Source organism: Lissotriton vulgaris, chromosome 9 (assembly GCF_964263255.1).
Source record: "Lissotriton vulgaris chromosome 9, aLisVul1.2, whole genome shotgun sequence".
Lineage (NCBI taxonomy): Eukaryota > Metazoa > Chordata > Amphibia > Caudata > Salamandridae > Lissotriton > Lissotriton vulgaris.
In genome coordinates, this window is record NC_141697.1 from 623,934,784 (window position 1) to 623,956,606 (window position 21,823).

Sequence of the window (21,823 nt, forward strand, 5' to 3'; positions counted from 1 at the left end):
TAGCACTTTAAAAGGGCGTTTCATTAAACATAACGCGGCATGTGATCAAGGTCCAGGTGGGACCGAAACGCGTCATGGCGGCTTTGATGCAGAGTGTTTGGAAATAAACTGGCACAAAGAACCTTTGGGTCCGCGTGTTCATCTACTTGCTGGAAAAGTTTCTTGGTGAAGTATATATATATATATATATATATATATATATATATATATATATATATATATATACGCACACAAGTCAGGGTCAAAACATCCCTCATCAATAAACCACCCATATACTGTACCAATGGCATTGCTGATGTACCTGCGCACCTAGGCACACATTCATCAATCTCATCTCTATATCCAAATTTACATATTAGCATTTATACTGTGAATAGATATCCACATATAGTAAAGAGATGAACAGCATATATGTCAAGTCACCTCCCCTTATCCTTAAGAGTAATGGATGGCTGAGTTTATATAACTGGCCATTCTCACCCAATTCCTCTAAGGCAAACTTAATAAAGACCCGCCAAAGATATCCTCAAGTGGATTCAGTAACAGGGGGGCTTCAATCACTATCTCCTCCTGTATATTCAACCGGTTGTTCGGTCGCAGCTTAAAAGTTCCCTTTGAACATCTGATAGAGACACAAATTGACCCACAGAGATATTGCTTTAAGTGTTCTGGTTCTAGAGTCACCTGAATAATTATCAGAGGAAGGTATATATTCTACACATACCTCACACACTCAGAATTCGAGTCAACAACACATCATGGTCTCTACAGGATACTGGTAAGGTACCCTGTCGGTCAAAAGTAAAAATGTTTTTGTAATTAACTCTCACTTGTGTCAAGAGCCACTCTGCTTGTTCATTGCCCTTCCTTTTGCACATACCTTTCAAGATTACTGATCGGATTTCAAGCAAAACATGGGTCAAGAAATGATGCCCTGAATATAATCTGTGGGGTAAGAAGACAACACATATATTGTTGACTGTAAAGCTCTCCATTGAATCCGCTATATTTCCTTACAGAGCTGCCCTTAATACGTGTCATATTTACCTTAATTTAGTTTAAATTGGAACAGGGATATAATTCTGTAATTTAGATGTGATCATCGTTTCTTTCCTTTTAATCCTGGAATTCGATATCTGGATAAGCATATAATATAGCTAAGTCAGCTTGCTATGAACTGCTTTGTTTAAAAAAACTCATGCAAACATTTTAATATCACACCATACGGCAAACTTAATAAATAAACTAACAGCTTACTACATATGAAGCGACTTCCCATTCATAATGAATGTAAGTCTGCCTCCGCGTTTGCGATATACACTCAAAGTTTTAACAAAAATGGCTCTGATGGAACCAAAAATCAGAAACCCTGCTTACAACACTCTGCTCGTAGTACCGTAGGAATGGGGCGGTTATTTAAACAAAATAAACGTCACCGATGTATGACCGCATTAGCAATTACACTTGAAACCACCAAATAAACATTCCTTAACATTATAGTAAGCGCACAACAAGACCTTCCCTCTTCCCCAAATTCCATCCCCTTACCGCCCGCTACGCCCAATAACTCACAGAATCGATGTATGTTGTCTGTGGCGTAGCCTTTTATTCACATCAATCCAAGTTATTCATCACAGATCATTACCAGAGAAAGTATCCTTTTTGGGTATCTAACCATTAATCACAGCATCACTTTTCTCTGCATTGACATGTTAACAGCAGTAATGAAATAAGGTATGACATTATACTTTACTTTTGACTTGGGCCGTACACTAGAAATTGGCAGAACATTGTAACTTGGCCGTCTCGGCCCACCAGTCGCCAACTTCAGCATCCCCAAGATTGTACTCAGTCCATACATTGTGGGTTAGGGCAGTAGAATCAAGGACTATCGGAAGGTCAGTCCCTCCTCCCTGCCTTCCCAATGCACACATGGAATGTACCCCCTCCTGGGGTCCATCGAATGGCTGCACCTATATTGTTAACTGTCAGCGCTCCGCCTCCTTGAAGCCTTGCTCAAATGCCCGGTGGGTGGGTGGTCGACAACGCGTCTGTAGACCTGCTGTGGTCTGAAGGGACAAAGAGGATGAAACACCCCGGGCACAGCCTAAATACCTGCTACATTTTATTTCCGGTGCCACCTCCCGATGACATCACCATGGCCAGCCTTTCCATAACCAGCCCTCCCCTTTTCAGGGTCCCGGAGGCTCAGCCCCTTGGCGCTACTAAGGGCGCCCTTCCCCTAGGCGTGGGGGGCGCCTGCTCATAGTAAGCGCACAACAAGACATTCCCTCCTCCCCAAATTCCATCCCCTTACTGCCCCGCTACGCCCAATAACTCACTGATTCAATTTATGTTGTCTATGGCGTAGCCTTTTATGCACATCAATCCAAGTTATTCACCACAGATAATTACCAGAGAAAGTATCCTTCTTGGGTATCTAACCATTAATCACAGCATCACTTTTCTCTGCATTGACATGTAAACGGCAGTAAGGAAATTAGGTATGACATTATACTTTACTTTTGGCCTGGGCCGTACACTAGAAATTGGCAGAACATTGTAACTTGGCTGTCTCGGCCCACCAGTCGCCAACTCTGCTGCTCACGTTGTGCCGGCAGGCCCCCACCGCTACAGCCAACAGTAAGGAAATAAGGTACAACCTTACACTTTAACTTTTAACTCGGCCGTACGTTAGAACTTGGCCGTCATTTGAACTCTGCCGTCTCGGCCCCTCAATCTCCCATTTTGCTGCACACATTGTGCTGGCAGGCCCCAATGCCCTACAGCCAACAGTTGCATTACTTGACATCCAGGGCACCGCATACCGCACCGGCCCACCGGGGTACCTGAACACATGCAGCATCCCCAAGATTGTATGCAGTCCATACTTTGTGGGTTAGGGCAGTAGTATCAAGGACTACTGTCAGGTCAGTCCCTCCTGCCTGCCTACCCAATGCACACGTGGAATCTACCCCCTCCTGGGGTCCATTGAATGGCTGCACCTCTATTGTTAACTGTCAGTGCTCCGCCACAAGGTGAGAAGCTCCCCGACACACTCGCCCTCCACCCTCTTGGCTCTGACTCTGCCCTGCAATAGGTCCCAGCATTACCTGTATTGAACTCCTGCCCTTTGCCTACGGACGTACCTTAATCCTACTGAATAACGCCTAAATCCTGAGTGATTCTAATTTTTCCAATTATACCCCTTGTGGAACTTGTTAAATTCCGTATAATGATATGTCATTTGTTCAGCTGTTTAAGAATGTATTTATAGTTTTGACCGGAGCACCCCCCGGCCCATACCGCTGGCGTTATACACCCGCAGGTGGAAGCTGAATACCTGAGTGAACTATTACTTTCCCTTCCGAGAACATCCAGCACCCATTAATATGACCCCCGCAACTTACGTGCCAGTCGATTGAGTCTGGCGTGAGAGGACAGAGCTTTTGCCGGTTCCGCGTTAAAAATTAAGTTTCACGGAGCTATGCCTAACTATTTCCTTACGGTTTTCTCGTTTGTGGATTGGCATTGCTAATGTTTAGCCTCGTGAATAACTTCTTGGTGAATATACGCTGTACAAAAACGAAAGACTTGTGAATATAAAGCTTTGAACCAGCACTTTCTTGGTAACTAGGAGTGTTTTCATGTGCATCTTACGGACATTTGGGCTAATAAGATACGTGGTTCTGTTCCATGTGTTTTAGTTTCATTGTATGTCTTATTCATTGGAAGACATGTAAGTATTGTATATAAGGAGTTTTGAATAGATATATTCACTTTTAAAGTTTTTTGGATAGAGCAGGCTTAACTAATGGTTGGACTTTTTATGTTCTATTAACGTATTAAAGTTAAGATTTACGAAGGATAGTCCCCTTTGGGACATTCCTTGGATATTGTGACAAAGTGAGTAGGCTTTTTCTGGTAGCTAGTTTGTTAAAACATCAACACCTTTTCTAAAAACGTTAACACCGATGTTTTATGGGTGATTTGAAGGCTTTTCTTTCTTTTGGTACACATAAGAGAGGTGGCATGTCTTAGGCTTTCACCGGGATTATATTATTTGTGGGCCATTGTTGTCTTGAGTGTGGAGCAGCCAATACCTCTTTGTATATACAGGATTTTTGAGTATGTACATTTTGTATTATATTAGATTTGAATGTGCAACACTTACCGTCCTGATGATGGTCTCTGGGATCTTCTAGACCGACGTGGGACCGAAACGTTGACGAAAGAACATCGTTTTGCTTATATTGATACACTGATTACGCAGAACATAAATCAGATGCAATGTTTTCTATTACTTCGTTCAATATGGTGTTTTGTTTTCCATATGATTTGTAAGCAAAAGGTGTTCAAGATACTACCGTCAAATGAATGTTAAATACTAGCAGCATGTTTTGTTGCCAGTTTTGAAATTCACATTTGAAAAAAACGTGTGGAATTAAATAAAAATTGGTACATTCTTGGTGTTTACTAAGGTTTTCCCTGTATGAATATATTAATGATCACTATTGTGACAAGATTTTGAATGATAAATGATACTGAATGATTCCTCTATGGGGTGTGTTACTCCTACAACGCATCTATTACAACGTAATGCTGTTACAACGCAGCTATTACATCGCAAATACCATTACAATGCATGCCATTACAACGCATGGCATTACATAGCAGATGCTATTACAACGCATACCATTACATCGTAAGTATTGGTAAGTATTTAATTTTTTTAAATTTTATTTAATATTTTATAATTGATTTAATTATTATTAATTATAAAAAAATATTTATTTCGTTTTTAAATATTATAAATTAAATATATTAATTTAAGTATTTTTTTAAATAAGTATGAGTATAGGAGTATATGTTTTGGGGTACTGATGTATATGTTTTGGGGTGTTTGGGTATTTTTAGGTTTTAAGGCAGTGTTTGGGTTTTGGGGTACAGGGGTGTTTTTAGGTTTTAGGGCAGGGTTTGGGTTTTGGGGTACAGGGGTGTTTTTAGGTTTTAGGGCAGGGTTTGGGTTTTGGGGTACAGGGGTGTTTTTAGGTTTTAGGGCAGGGTTTGGGTTTTGGGGTACAGGGGTGTTTTTAGGTTTTAGGGCAGGGTTTGGGTTTTGGGGTACAGGGGTGTTTTTAGGTTTTAGGGCAGGGTTTGGGTTTTGGGGTACAGGGGTGTTTTTAGGTTTTAGGGCAGGGTTTGGGTTTTGGGGTACAGGGGTGTTTTTAGGTTTTAGGGCAGGGTTTGGGTTTTGGGGTACAGGGGTGTTTTTAGGTTTTAGGGCAGGGTTTGGGTTTTGGGGTACAGGGGTGTTTTTAGGTTTTAGGGCAGGGTTTGGGTTTTGGGGTACAGGGGTGTTTTTAGGTTTTAGGGCAGGGTTTGGGTTTTGGGGTACAGGGGTGTTTTTAGGTTTTAGGGCAGGGTTTGGGTTTTGGGGTACAGGGGTGTTTTTAGGTTTTAGGGCAGGGTTTGGGTTTTGGGGTACAGGGGTGTTTTTAGGTTTTAGGGCAGGGTTTGGGTTTTGGGGTAAAGGGGTGTTTTTAGGTTTTAGGGTAGGGTTTGGGTTTTGGGGTACAGGGGTGTTTTTAGGTTTTAGGGCAGGGTTTGGGTTTTGGGGTACAGGGGTGTTTTTAGGTTTTAGGGTAGGGTTTGTGTTTAGGGATAATTAAATTATATTTACCATTTTAAAATTGATTAAAATATATTTAATAAATTAAATTAATTATTTTACACTAATTACATTTTTAAATTAAATTAATTAAATTAAATAAATAATTATTATTAATTTAATTTAATTTCATTACAAAAAATATGTACTTTAAACTAATTACTTTTTTTTATTAAATTAAATTAATTACTATTTTTAATAAAATTACATTTATTAAATAGATATTATTTATTAAATAGATATTATTTAATTAAATTATTAAATTATTTTAAATAAATTAATTACAATAAACTAAATAACATTTTTTTTAAAAGGTATACTTACCTATACTTACGATGTAATGCCATGCGTTGTAATAGCATTTGCGATGTAATGCCATGCATTTTAATGACATCCGTTGTAATGGATAACGCGTTGTAAAATCTGCGTTGTAACGGAACGCGTTGTAATACAACGCGTTGTACTGACACCAATCCCTCTATGGGCATTTATAATTTGTGATTTACATCTGAGCATTTAGGAAATCACAATTTGTGTTCTAAAAGAGAATAATGATGTTGGTCAAAATGTATTTTTAAATAGTGCAAAATTTAACTGTGCCATTTCATTTAGTGAAATGTGCAGCTGCCTTCTTAGAAATGTATTTGCTCCTCGCATGTCTTGCAGGACGTTGTATTTCTTCCTTCCTCCAGTAATGAAACATTTGTGTGCAAGTCCTTTGTAACACTTTGAAGACTGATATCATTAGTTCAAGTTTAATTTATTTTCTACGTCAGACTCCGTGAAGTTGCACTCAGCAGGGCTTCTGTCATGAACTGTGCCGGGCAGTATACTGGTGTCTCTTTCACAGCCCCATTGTTTTCTTTTCAGGACAAATAACGTTTCCAAATCAATGTGCTAAGAAATATAGACACATTATTTATTATCCCTCGGTACACCCTGCAATCAGGATGGCATGGCAGCATGTCGTCATCTGCAGACCGCGGTGGTTGCATTTTAACATTCCGAAACAAAAATGAAACAATTAAAAATACAGTTACGTGTGCCTTTTGGTTATTTTAATGATAGGTCTGTGGCTGCGTGACATGCTGCTTGCTTCGTGGAATGACTGGTACTGCAGCTGCGCAGTACGCTGGGGCGGGCGAATAGTCAGAACTCGGATACGCATTGGTCAGTCCGACTTGAGAAAATACAATAACCTGACGATTCAACGCCAATTAGGGACGACTGGGCCAGGTCAGCCAATACTTCAGCATTAAGTAGACTGCAGCAGTTGATTGGTTGTGGCCGAATCGCATTAGCGCTACTATAATGTTATTGCTGGGTATGTTAGACTGTTAGAACTTACGCTGAGCTGAAGCAGGGACGTCACCGTCACGTCACCTCACTAACAGTTTAGGCGGTTGGTGTGTGGGGAGGAGACCGTTATCTCACACAACTATAAAGCATACATCATTTTTGCATTCACTGCACTCTGTAGACCCAGTCCTAAGAAATGAGTGCCGGTGCTAAGCACCGGAAAGCACCGGCCCAAATTAAGCACAGCTAGTAGCATGATCCATTACTACTCGAAGGAACTTGTTCCCTGAGGCTGTAGGAGGTTGAAGTGGACCCACAATGTCCACACCTACCCTTTTAAAGGGAACTCCCACCACAGGCAGTGGTATCAGGGGGGGCCTTTGGGAGGTCACCTGTCTTGCCACTGGCCTGACAGGCAACACAGGAGCTAACAAACTCCTTCACCTTTTGGTGCATCTGGGGCTAGTAAAACTGACTAACTGGCCTTTCCCTAGTTTTGGTTTGCCTCAAATGTCCATCTAGGGGGATGTCATTGGGCTAAAATTAGGAGGAACTCCCAGTACTTCTGTGGCACCACCACCCTCCTGGTGGCTCCAGGAGTGGGGTTTCTTGCCTCAACATACAGTAATCCCTCTTTTGGCACAGCTCTTCCCTAGTGGGTCCCCCTGGGCCCGGGAGTTCAACCTGGTAAGGCTCAAGCTCCATAGGCTCAGTTCCCTCTGGAGTTTCCAAGTCCTCTCCCTGAGGAGAGGGGTCCTGAGTGATTTGCTGTACAGAAGCTGGTCCCCCAGTCTTCTTACCTTTTCTCTTGGTTGGTTGGGCCATAGTTTCAGGCTCCAAACTTACTCTTTCACCCTTCCTCTTGCTCTGTGCTCTGGTTTGCACACATACCAATTCAGGGATACCCAGCATGGCTGCATGGGTCTTTGACTCAACCTCAGCCCAGGCTGAGGATTCCAGATCATTTCCAAGCAGACATGCAGCTGGTAACGTTTGAGAGACCACTACCTGTTTCAGGCCCCCAGCCTAATGTCACCATAGCCATTGGATGATTAGGGGTAACACTGTCAGCATTGGTGACTGGGTAGGGTTTCCCTATCAAGTATTGCTCAGAGAAAACCAGTGTGTCTCTCACCATAGTGACACTGGCACCTGTATCCCTCAGAGCTTATATCCTAGTTCCATTACCAAGGGGTATTGCAAATGCTTCTTTAAGTTGGGTGGCCACACAGCTACAGTGGCAAATGTAACTTCCCCTTCTGAAACTAGAACTGCTCCCGTGTGCATCCTGATTTGCTCTGGGCACATAGGCGATCCCATCTCTAGACTTGCTACCCCAGGTGTAGCTGTACTGGTTGCCTTAAGGGCCTTGTTGTGGGGACCAGATTTATCTACAGTTAAGTGTCCCAACTTCTTACAGTTGTTGCACCAGGCCTTTAAAGGATCAACGTTCTCCCCCCTATAGGGCTGAGGCACAAAGGGAGTAGTTTGGGACCCACCCCCTATACAGGTTGTTGGGGCCCTTTAGAAGACTCAGACTTTTTATCTTGGGGATTCTCACCACCTTTTCCTTGGGGAGGTTTTGTAACCACCTTCTTCTGGTCACCCGCAGTGATTGTCCTTGTCACCCTAGTCTTGACCCAATGGTCTGCCTTCTTTACCAATTCTTGGGGAGAAATTAGACCTAGGTCTACCAAATGCTGATGTAACTTTTCATTTGTGCAATTGCTTAGTATATGGTCCTTCATAAACAAATTGTAAAGTCCAGTAAAATCATGCACATTGTGTCCAGTTAACCAACCATCAAGTGTCTTTACTGAGTAGTCTACAAAATCAATCTAGGACTGGGTCTGGGTTTTGTGATCCCCACTGAATCTAATTCTATACTCCTCAGTGGTGAGCCCAAATCCCTCAATCGGAGTCTTCTTCATGAGGTCATAGGACCCTGCTTCTGGGCCAGAGAGGGTCAGAAGCCTGACTCTGCAGTTACCAGAGAACAGTTCCCACAGGAGTGTCCCCCGGAGAGGTTTCTTTAATTTCTAATTTCACAAGCCCTCTCAAAGACTGTGAACCACTTGGGAATGTCAGCAGCTTCCTCAAATTTAGGGACATTCCTTTTGGGGATTTCAGGATCATAAGACTGCTCTTTATCCTTATTATTACTAATGCTGCCACCATTGATCGGTGCTAAACCCATCTCTTTCCTTTCCTTCTCTAGCTCTAACCTCTTGGCCAGCTTTGCTAAAAAGCTGTCCCCTTCATTGGGGAGCTCCGCAATGTTTTCTCTGGTACCTGGTCCACCTCTGTGGTCTCTTGGTCCCCAGAGATTGATGCTTGGAGTTAAGGGTATGGGGGCCCTTTCCTCCCTAGGGATGATTGGAGGGGGTCACTATCTCCCTCATCCTCCTCCCTTTCCCCTTCTGATTGGTCATCACCATTTTCAGAGGTGTGGTCCTGAGCACACTCAGCCCTTGTTTGGTTGGATGCAGGCCCATTTGTATAGTATATTTTTAAGTTTGCATAAGGACCTCAATTCCTTGAAAGACAAGTGTAAGTAAGGTGTGAGGTCAAGCTCCTCACCAGGTCCTGCATGGTATTACCTTCACTAGTAGCTGGGTTCTTTTGAGACATTCTAACCAGACAGGCCTAACCCTCTACCCTTGACTACAGTCACTTTTATTTCTCAAAAATTCTGAGGGGACTTAAGCAAGGCCCTGACAAGACTTTTAGTATTTTGTAAAAACCAACTTAGGAGAATCAGAATTCTAAAGGCAATTTAAGAGTTCTGTTGTGTGATCAGATGGTAAACAAGTAGTCCAACAAATGCAAGTTTGTATCCCACCGCTGAACCACCAATGTAAGAAAGTGGCTCTGTATATACTGGACCAAAGTAAGGTACAGTGTGCACAGAGTCCACAGTCCCCAGAGGTTTGGCAGAGGCTAAAGTTTAGATATAACTAACCCTGGGCGAAGCACTATGCTACGCTTGCGTAGTTTGCGAAGTTTGCGCAACTTCGCACTACGCGAGCTACAAGTAGCACAGTGCGAACACGCGTAGTCCAGCGTAGCGTAGTGCAGCGGTCATGTTTTGCTTGTTCGCGGTCCTCAATGTCATGTTCGCGACCGCGAGCAAGCAAAATGACATCCCGGCAAGATTCTCAACGCGGGGAGGTCTGGTTTCTCATTGCGAGTGGTTGCGCATGCTCGCGATGAGAAACTTCCAGTTCGCGTTGAGAAAGCTGCTGCTCGAGTAAAAATCTACTCGAGCAGCAGAAAACTACATCTCGCACTGTGCAAGATGCCATGTTCAATGATTGCACAGTGCCGGATGCTTGTCTGCACTGTGCAATCATTGAAAACGCATCTTGCACAGTGCGAACATGCTACTACGCAGCTCGCGTAGTGCTACGTGAAGTTCGCGTAGTGCAAAGTGCACTTCGCGTAGCTTTGCGTAGCGCTTCTTCGCGAACTACGCCCACTCCTAGATAACCTTACTCTCTAAAGTGGTAGCTTGGTTGAGCAGTAAGGCAGTATCAGAGGACAGTGTAAAGCATTTTTTGTACACACTCAGTCCCGAAATGGTCTCACACACTCAAGAACTTAACTCTAGGCCAATGGTTTTGTATACAAAAATATATTGTTGTTTTATTTTTAGAACCACAAGTAGGGATAAAAATACTTTCTCAGAAATAGATGCTACAGTTGAATACATTCAAATAGCAGTAGACTTTTGAATGAAATCAATACAGTTGTTGCAATATGCAACACAAGTTAAACACAATTATAACATTGAGCTCAATAGGAAGTTTTAAGTAAATGCAATAAAATCAGGTTAACTGTAAGTTACAGTTATAATTACTTTTCAGGGTCAGTGCTGGCACAACGATCCAGCACTGGGATCTCTCCTGATAACAGGTGAGTAATTTAGTTTTTGTGGATTGCATGATTTTTAGTAAATATTTCAAAGTTGCAAAACTCAACACTTAAAAGAATTTCCAAGTGAAAACCAGCCAATGTTACCCTATTGAGAAAATCAAGTTATCGATAAGTACTCGACTGGCAGAGTTAAGGTTCTGGGGTAAGACTCAGAAGTCTCCTAGGGTCTGGTAGGTACATTTGTTACACCCTCATCGGCACAGGAGCAGCCGGGTGCAGACAGAGTAGGCCCAATGTTAGCCTATGGCGGGCAGGGGGCCTATGGTTGGTGGCTGGGAGCTGAGCACTTGGTCACTTACACAGGGCAAGTGGGGATAGGAATAGGATAGATGCTGCACCTCCAGTGGCACTCAGGCGGCAGGGTCCTTTTGGGCCATCGGGCGCCCAATGTATTGCAATGGAAAAGCTGGAAGTTGAACAAAGGCTGCAGGCTCGGGGACCGAGATTCTTCAGGTGCGACCACCACTTCGAGAGGTAAGTTGTGAAGCTGTAGGTTAGGTAGGCACCCCAGAGGACGGCATAGGGGGCCCCCAGGTGCAGGGTTGTCTTTTGGTGTCAAGAAATCTTACCCTCAGCTGGTCGCGGTTGGAGGGGTCCCTGGTTGTGAGGCTGCAGGTATCATCTGGATCGTCAAGGAAGGTCCTTGGGTGCTGGATTCATGGTCACAGTCGCTGGGGGGACGTCCTTGTGGTCTTTGTCACTCAGGAACGGTCGGGCTCGGCGGGTGCACAGTGTGCTGGATTTGCGGTTCCTGGCTGGTACCAGGGGTTGTTGCTGTTTGAGCAGAACCACTGCTTGTGGGAGTCCCAGTCTTTGGATGAGCTAGGCAATCAGTTCCTCTGGGATTTTTGTGGTTGTGGACCACAGGAGACGCCAGGGTTTAGCAGGAGCAGGTTCAAGGATCGACAGGCCGGTAGGGCTGGGGACAAGTCAGTTGTTGTTGTCCTCTTGTTAGCAGCTGCACGGCAGGTCTATTCTTTTCTTGTTCTTCTTGTTTTGGAATCGTAATCTAAGGAAGGAAGGTTCAGTGTGCCCCTAAATACTAAAGTTAGGGGTGTTATAGGTAGGGAAAGGTCAGGGACCAATGGGTGCCTTTCCCGGGGTGAGTATACCCCCTATCCTGACACTCTCCAGAGGAGGGCAGTAGCCTAGTCCTAATTTGGTAGGGCTCCCCATCCTCAAGATGGTGGTAGCCCGGAGTTGTGCTTCACCTCACCTCCCCCACCTGAGGGGTGGGGCTGACAGAGGCTGGCCCACCCCCTTTACTCACTTAGGTTTTTCCTCCGCCTTCCCGCCAGAGTGGGGGTTAGAACCGGTGGGGACCAGTTGCTGAGTACAGCAAGTGGCCTGGAGAAGCTCATAAAGGCGGCATGCCTTTGAAGTTTCCCCTGCCCATCCTGGGGGAGGAGACCTAGCACTTCGTCCCAGGATGTGCATTGTTGCAGGCCCAAGAGAGCGGATGGCTCTCTACCCAGGGGTCCAGCAACATGTCTGCAGGGTGGCAGCCTAGGCAGCCTCTCAGTCTGGACACGGGATGTGTGTTGGATTCAGGGGGCAACTATAAGTTGCCATCTGTAGAAAGCAAGGATGAGCGCACACCGCTGGCCTCTCCACCGGATCGCCCCTCAGCATTCTGGAATTAGTAGTGCGAGTAGCATAAGAAACCAGAAAGTTCAAAGTGTATCACCTTGGATGGTGCAAATCAGTTCTTGAAAGTTCGGTAATCTCTAGACCCGAGACATGGCCCGGGTTTCGGGATTTGTATCCCTCATCAGTAGAGATAAAGTTCAGGGGTGATGAAGAAAGCCGCCGTAGATCCGTCAATGGGGTTACTCAAACATGCCAAAAAAAGAGCCTGGTACTGTCCAAGAGAGGAGTTACTTGCCCCAAAAGAGAAGAAAGATGAGTGCCCCAATCTTGTCTGTGTCACCACATTTCATTCCAGGAGCAACATCTTGAAGAAAACTATAAAGAAATACTGGAACCTGGTGGCCTCTGAGCTCAATACTAATGAAAGTCCACTATTTGCCTTCAAAAGAGGGCGGAAGATAAAGGACAATGTGGTCAAAGCATTCCTTGAACCTCCGAAACCAGTCACCCTCCGTGACCATCTGGGCCTGCCTCCAGTGAAAGGACATTTTAAATGCAGCACATGTAAGGCGTGCCCGTTCTGCATTGATGGACCATCTTTCTCCTACAACAATAAACCATACACACTACCTTCCCTGACAAATTGTAACACCTCAAATGTCATATACATCATCCTGTGCCCGTGTGAAAAACCGTATGTGGGACAAACAACACAGAAAGTTAAAGTACGCATATTACAGCACATGAGCAGAATCCGCTGTAAGGTCAAGGGAGCCCCCATGGTTGAGCACTTTGTAAACCAGAATCACGATCCCAACAGTATACGCTGGCGCATACTGGAGAAAATTGATACAAACCCACGTGGTGGCTCCCTAACTTCTGCACTTAACAGAAAAGAGCGCAATTGGATCCACACTTTGAACTCTGTAAGTCAGGGGCTAAATGAACATGAAGAGATCTCTAAACAAATGGGCCTATTGGGAACATGAGTCATGGCTTTAACCTTTCCCCACCGGGTATGCTGCCCGTGTACTTAAGGTTACATTTTGGCTCTCTATGGAATCCTGAATAGATTGTTTAATACTCTGCTAATCTTTCCTCTAAAACACAGGTTGCACTTGGGCCATCTAAGTTGCACTGGATTAAATGTTTCTATATATACCATACCAATCTGCTAGAGAATCATATGTTTTACTAGGCCCTGCGACTACTTATTCATGGTGTTTAGCTTCACATAACTGTAACATCTGTATTTCAAAAAAGCTTCTAATCGATTTATTGTGTATGGGGTTACTCAAATATTATGCTGAACTGCAGTTGTTAACTGTGTATACTCTGCAAGAAACTAGATATATGCACCAATTGTAACCCGGTCAGCTCAATGCTCTTCGGTATACGCTAAACCAGGCTCAAGTGTACGCTGAGTTAAAATAATTGTTTTCTTCCCCCTAGCACACCGCGCCGTGCGTGCCAGCCGTCCCCTGATCCATTCTCTAGCGTTGCGTTGCTTAGTCACTTGAGGGCTCGCCCCGTTAGGCCAATCAGGACCCAGCACTACGCCGACACCCCCATGTAGTCTCCGGACTCCACAGCGTTGCTAGGCGACCGACGTGTATAACGTCCTCGCGCCCAGTCTTTCCCATTGATCGAGCTTCTGCAAATGATGTCAGACGGCGCTCGTATCTCCTAGAGGACGCAGCGATATTCCTTAACTCAGGGTAAGGTTTTATGAGGCACCGTGGACGACCGAGCGTGGTCTCCATGATATACAAGCACCTCCTTTTCTAGCTTAGATTCCACATCGGGAACACTAAATGTTTTTAACAACCGGACCTGTCCAGTTACTTTTAGTGGCACTTTTTAATTTCGGTAGCTTACCGAGTGTGTTCCCCATGCAGGCGGTATCCACACTCTGCTTGCTAGGTGCATTTCTCATTCACTTTGGGAGCACTCTGTCTAATTACCAGACATGCCTAGTGACCCGTAGTGGCACTTTTAAACCCAATGTCGGCAGCCCAATCCTAGTGGCGTCCAGCCACATGCTGCCCTCGCCCTGCATGATTGTTTAATGACTAACTTATAAGTCTCACTACTTTATAAGTCTCACTACTCACCCAGATATCACTTGCTATCAGTAGTTGTTGCATGATGACACCCCCAGAGCACTGGCTAAGTGTTTATGCTTTTCGATATGGGACTCATCCAAGATAACTTTTTCCCAGATTGACTTCCGGCCTCCGAACAGGGTGTGACTTTTGCCTCCTGTGATTCTATAATCCTCCCGTGAGTATACCGCACCCACTTGACTTTTCCTGCCTAAAGTAATGCCCCCCACCTCTCTGATACCTACTTCTGGTCTTCCAGGTCCCCCCGCCCTCCCCCCACTGTCTTGATAAAGACCCGCCGTGACCACCAATCGGGGCACACTAGGGTCGAAACGTCGACGCACTTCATTGGTCAAGAAATCTCCAGGAACGGGCACAGTAAACATCTGTCTCCTTGGAGTATTAACTTAGAACTCTGACCACCAAATCAAAATGTTCCCCCTTCCTCCCCACGTACAATATTGTATATAGTTGTAAATATATGTCACTCAATGTATTGCACTATTCACTTTGCTCACCAACTGTCACTATTTTTAGAATTGATATAAAATAAATAGGAATGAAGTAATTCCGATGCTCTGTAAATGTGACGCTGTTTTTCTATATATAAAACTTTGAAATACATCTGTTTTCAGAGAGGTTTTGTGCAATTTAATTGAACTATAAATGTGAAACTGTGCTGTGAGTTAACTTAGCCTGTTCCTAAAAGTAATTTGTTTGTTCACCCGACAGAACCATTATTTCTTTAAGCATCCCTTAGGGGGCCTGTTTGGTATCAAGCCCCTGACCATGGGAGTTTTCTCTGTTTGCTTGGGGGCTATTGAAAAGTTTCTACTTTTACATACTGGCACTTTTTGGGTGGCTGTTTGCAAAAGTAAAAACCGGCCACTCTGAATCAGCCAGGCGAATACATAAACCTCCAGTGTCAAATACTCTCTCATGAACCTTTGAAGAGGTATCACCGACCCAAATACTGAATATCTGTAAATCAGATGAGTAAACCTTCAGTTTGGTGGAGCGGGTACTCTGTCAACTTTGTGATGGAGTAACCTCTCCGCCAAACTCTAAATCAGGCTCTAAGTCTATTATTGGTGTTGGGATCTTGCATGAGTAAAAACCAAAACCAAACTCTTAGGAGTAATTGTGGCTTGATATGTTGGATTTCATATGGTCAGACAACTGTAATGATATTACGAGGCATTCCAAGTTGTTATTTATTATTTATATTATTTTGGACAGCAGACCAAATATAACAGTGGGAATTCTTTGAAGGTATTCGGTGTTAGAATTATAAAACATTAACTCTGAAACACATCTTTAGGCCTGTTGAAAATCACTACTTTTTAAAGCAAGAAAGGACTATTAGTACAAAAGGTTTGAACTGACTTGTTTAGCTATTCTACTCTTCCTAGTAATTTTATTGAAAATCAAAAAGTTGTGACAACTTCTGAGGACGGAGCACAATAAAAAAAAATTCTCTGCAGAATTGCAGTCTCAACAAGAAAGAAGGAGCACTGTTTGCACTCAACACTGTATACCACTGCATCATGGAATGAGTAAGGATTGTATTTTGAGATTGGAATCTGGAATCTTCCTGATGGTTGCCAGTCATTGCCTCCCTAATGGGGCCGATTATGATAGTGGAAGGACCGTTACCACCAGCCATGCGTTGGTGGTTCTTACGCCATCAAACCGCGATTCCTCCCCCCACATTACGATTGCGGGGGGATGCAGACTGTGACCGTGGCGGAAGCAAAGACCGTCCGCCACGGAACTGCCACAGGCAATTCTACCGATTGCCTGGTGGAGCGGTCTGCATCCATAAAACGGTGGCTGTGTCTAGCAGGCACTGTCTGCCAAATTAGCATGCTGCCTTCAGCCAGCCTTTCCATGGCTGCAAAACAGCCATTAAAAGGCTGGTGGAGATTGGCTTTAAGGGCCTGTTGCGGGCATCCCTTGTGTTGGGGGAAGTGTGGGTACCCCCCTATATTTCACTGTGTGGTGCCTACCACGTAGTGCAGTGAAATGCACAACATGCATTTTGAACATCTTGGTGGGTGCTGCAGTCAGCAGCACCCGCCACAATGTTAAAGTGCAAAATGTGACCACCATGGTGGCGGTCGCATCCTAATTGGGTGTATTGCGGACGGTCCCGGTCACCACCACGATAGCATACGTACTCTAGTCTGTCCGCCATCGTAATTGGCCCCTAATGTTTACATCAGGAAGCATTAGATGGTGGCCACTACATCAGGACTAACTTTATATTATAACTTTGTGGGTAAGTTTATAACTTTTTATGGTGTTTACGGTAGTCCACAGTTGAAATTGAAACTTCATTGTTATTAAACTTAATAACTTTGTAGCTGTAGGATCTCTTTGGTATCAATAGAGAAAAAAATACAAAGATTACACCAAAAGATAAAACTTTATTCAAAGAAGTGCATTTTCTTGGTTTGGTCAATAGTTCAAGAACTTAGCAAAAGAGTTTCTGGTTGAGCATGAAGATTTTAGAGATATCTGGAACAGAGTACCTTGACAAATCCAAAAACTAGAAATCTATTCAAATTTGATTGGTCAAGAACGTTTTTTCCCATCAGTCATTTTGGTTTTGCAAACCCAGAGGTGGAATCTCAAAACCGAAATAATCTGATTGGCTGGCCACTAAATTGGGGAAAAGCTTTGCTACTGCCATTTCAAGACACAGTCCCTGCATGCTATACAAAAGTTGAATGCCTGCATAAGGATGCACATGTCGCCCCCAAGCCAAAGCCAGCCCCCATGCTTAAATTATTTGAAAAAGGCCGATTTTGCCACAAGGATAATTGAACCAGTGGCTACATTCTCAGTTTCCAGTGAAGCCGTCTGATCTGTGAAACCAGGCTGAAGACTGCAAATCGGGTGAAAGCTTTATTCACCACTGCCAATCTGTTATTTAGTTCAAAGTTCTGATTCCAGGACTGTGGATCCACCATGGGGACATTAATCTTACCCTGCGCTTATGGTATCAGAAAGTGACACTTATCTTGCTTTGCTGTTCCTAGAAAATACATAAAATTGGATCAAGCATGCCCTGGATCTGTTGTTCTGATTTTGGGTACTGAGAAATCCAGAAAGATTAAACCTTTGAAAAATGGAAATGTAACACCATATCTGTGGTGATCTTTTATTTTAACTTAGATAACCCCTACTTTGAAACAACATCATATAATTTGCTGTCATACCAAACACAACTTTTTAAAAAAACATTCAGGTTCCCAGAACTCATTTGAGGAGGTGTGGTATTTAGAAAGAAATTCCTGCCTTCTAATGTAGGTGGGGTCTCCAAATCGTCCATGAGGACATGTAGTACAGCAAACAAATATATCATTTCTGAATTTAGTTGTGGAAAAGGAAATTATACTTTTTACTCACTATACAAATAACTATGAGCTCCTTGCTTAAGGGGACAAAACAACCAATCACTGCTGTGCTAGTTAAGGTCAGGGGTATAACTTTCAGAAAGTTATACCCCTGGCCTTAACTAGCGCAGCACTGATTGGTTATAGTTATTTGTACAGTGTGTAAAAAGTAGAATTTCCTTTTAGGCAACTACATTTAGAACGGGCACATTTATTTGCTGTACTACATGTTATTTTTGTATGAAATGTTCTTGTCGTGTTGTGGGGTGGGTGTAATGTATTGTAATATATATCAATGATATATTCATATTTTTTGTGTGTGTAGACAGTCTTTATTATAAAAGTATTATGAATAATGACTCAAAATGATAAATGGCGATCACTGCTACTGAATACAGTGGTCATGAATGAAACTAAGAGTGTGTAGGAGTAGCATCAGTACTGGCAGTTGTGAGGTGATTGAACATTTTCAAAAAGTGGCATTTCTAAAACAGTAATATTAAATCTAACTTCACCAGTAAGGAGGGTTTTTCATTACCCCTCAAAACATATCAAACAAGAAAAAAAACTACTCCTCTCTGACCAAGAATTACAGCTTAAAAGTATACTAAAGAATTCCGAGTGCTGGCCTATGAGAGGGATAGGCCTCACAGTAGTGAAAATCGAAATAGGCTGTTTTTCACTACCTGGACAGGCAAACAAATAAAGGTACATGTCCTACTTTTTACTTACATAGCACCCTGCCCTTAGGGTTACTTAGGGCTTACCTTGGGGTGACTGATATGTAATATGAGGCACAGGGTCAAGTCTGATTTGCATATGGCCATATCTGAACTGGGGTGGCATGGTGAGTAAAATAATGATGGATTAAACCCAGATCTGTGACTGGGGGTGAATGTTTTGCCAATGTGCAACATTCCGTCCATCATCTTGTGTGTTTTGCTGTTCGCCCTATTTGGGAAGGGTATGCCCAGACATGGGTACCGTGCCCACTACGCCACTAGGGTCAAGCTATCCTGGCTGATGACGGATGATAGCCAGAAACCGGTCCTAGGATGCTTGATTCCGGTCCAGGGAAGACATAGCTTGGCAGTTCGGGCTGGACTGTTCCCATGAGGCACAGGGTCAAGGCTGATTTGCATATGGCCATATCTGAACTGGGGTGGCTTGGTGAGCAAAATACTGATGGGGTAAACCCAGATCTGGGACTGGGGGTGAATGTTTTGCCATTGTGCAACATTCCGTCCATCATCTTGTGTGTTTTGCTGTTCACCCTATGTGGGAAGGGTATGCCCAGACGTGGGTCCCATGCTCACTACGCCACTGGAGTCAAGCTATTCCTGGCTGATGATGGCTGATAGCCAGAAACTGGTCCTAGGAAGCTTGATTCTGGTCCAGGGAAGACATGGCTTGGCAGTTCGGGCTGGACTGTTCCCATGAGGCACAGGGTCAAGTCTGATTTGCATATGGCCAGTCTGAACTGGGGTGGCGTGGTGAGCAAAATAACAACGGATTAAACCCAGATCTGTGACTGGGTGTGAATGTTTTGCCAATGTGCAACATTCCATCCATCATCTTGTGTGTTTTACTCAGACCTAAGCAGGATTATGAAATGTTTGCTGTTTCCTTGGAAGTAAAAGAATTGAATGTAGATATGCCTCGCCACTGGGGGAGACTGTAAATGTGGACAAGGATGTTTAGGTCTGGGCACAAGAATGTTTGCCCCTCTAGTAACTGATCTTTTGTTACCGGTTTTTGGAATATTAAATCTGTGTAAAGTTGATTTACCTGTCCAGGGAAATACATAACAATAATAATGTGTTATTATGACCGAAGTAAGTAATCCTGATTATATTTGCTGTGACAGGGTAGATTAAGGATTGTAGTGCTTCCTTTTGATTAATGAACACAGAAAACAGTATGCCTGCGTTGTATGTGCAGAAAGTAAACCACTAATGTAAGTTTCTTATTCAGGAGGTACTGCTGGTTTTGCTACTTAGGATCGACAGGCAAGCAGTTTTTCACTAGGTGCTTGCAGACATCAGAAATGGAGTAGGGTAAGGGAATTAGTTGCCCTCATTGATGAATTCTTAGAGTAGGTGATTAGCACCATGCTTATCTGTGAGGCCCCTTTTATTATATATTTTAAATTGTTATTTCCACCAATAACTCTGTTTTTAGCAGTGTGCATTAAAGTACTTTGCCTTCTTTAAAGTAAAAGCACTGACTGGGTAATGATTATGGAATATATTATATATGTTAATGGCTTCTGAGTTTCTAGCCCACATCTCTTCCTGAGGAAGCACTGGACTGCTCTGCCTTTTCTACCTGCTAAAGAGATGCGTGCTCGGTTTTCGATTTGAGGTTTAATACAGGTGCCTGAGGGCACAAATGTTAAGCAAACTCAATATATACAATTGGGGTCCATTATCCTCTAGATGCTATATTGTCCTCCTGAACCAGTTTTCACGTGTATCAATAAAGAACTCTACAAGAATAGAACTGAAAATGTGTACAAGATGCATGCCAAAAGCATGTGGGCAATAAGCTCAGAATTGTACTTTATTGCAAAATATACTATTTACTTATATTATTAATCGATTCTGTATCTTACAGTCTACTGTTGCATACAATTATGAGAGCCATAACTCATCCATGTCTTTTCTTTCAGGAAAACGCATCTGCCCTGGAGAGGGACTTGCCCGCATGGAGCTATTTCTTTTCTTCACCACCATACTGCAGAATTTCACCTTAAAAGCAGTTGGAAATCCTGATTTAATTGACCTCACCCCAGAGTTCAGTGGATTTTCGAATCTCCCCCGACCTTATAAACTCCACCTCCTGCTTCGCTCAACATGATTCAGTGGTTCATTGTTAATTTAGGGATTATGTTTAATAGAAGTGTTTCATCTTAATATGAGTAATTGTAGTTTTAACAAGAGGGGATTGCTAATTAAAAAGCTTAACATGTGTGTACTTTGGATAACTTGTGTGGTTTTAAAGCACAATTTAAATTGCCGTTATAATTACATAACACTTTAAGCTCAGAAAACGAACACAAATTCATTAGTTATACTTTACTTAGCCAACTAGCATTTGTGCCCCAACATGCTGTGCTTATGAGCTCACAGATTAAATCACTCATGACTTGGTCAATTACATCATTGATGATATCACTGAAAACTTCCCAAATAACATCATTGTTGACAACACTGGGCATGTCGCTGGCACACATTCTTTCATTCAATAATTTATATATTTCCCCAAAGACTCTCTCATAATTCCAGAAGGTGCTTGCACACTGATAGTGATGATGAATGTGCAAAGTGCAATTTATTACTCCACAGACACTGGGTCACAGTTTTTGTGAAGTAATAAATTGCCCTTTGCACATTCATCGCACAGGGTGATTGGAAGTGCGGCAAGTTTGATGAGTGTGAATCTATTAAAAATAAGAATTTATTGAGTTAATGTCCACTTGGGTCTTATTTTCACAAGGAGTTTTGATCTTTATTACATGTGTATTTTATAAGGCAATGGGATACATATTAGGATATCAGATGCATTTGGGTGTTATTAACACATTGTATAAGTAAATAGGTTGGTGTACTGAAGATACTCACTGCCCTGATATTGATGCAGCAGTGTGATTTGTGTGGAATGACTGAACAAAGGAATCAGTGAAGAAGTTAGGATAATGAATTACTATAACTCTTGGCCCACTTGGGTTTGATATTGTAAGATTCCTTATCATTTGAGATGTCATGAGTGATGTCGCTGACCATGTCATGAGATATGTAATATGTGAGGTCATAAGCAGT

At 43.1% G+C, this 21,823-nt stretch overlaps 1 protein-coding gene across 1 annotated transcript in view; it reads left to right on the forward strand.

Annotated features, from left to right (window-relative positions):
- The window catches only part of LOC147691980 (cytochrome P450 2G1-like), a 480,027-nt gene extending 459,049 nt beyond the window's left edge, over positions 1–20,978 (forward strand). The window contains exon 9 of the mRNA XM_086938270.1: positions 20,674–20,978. Coding sequence (XP_086794396.1) covers positions 20,674–20,861 — 188 coding nt within the window. The 3' untranslated portion in view covers positions 20,862–20,978. The remainder of the gene's footprint in view (positions 1–20,673) is intronic.
- The last annotated feature ends 845 nt before the right edge of the window (positions 20,979–21,823 follow it).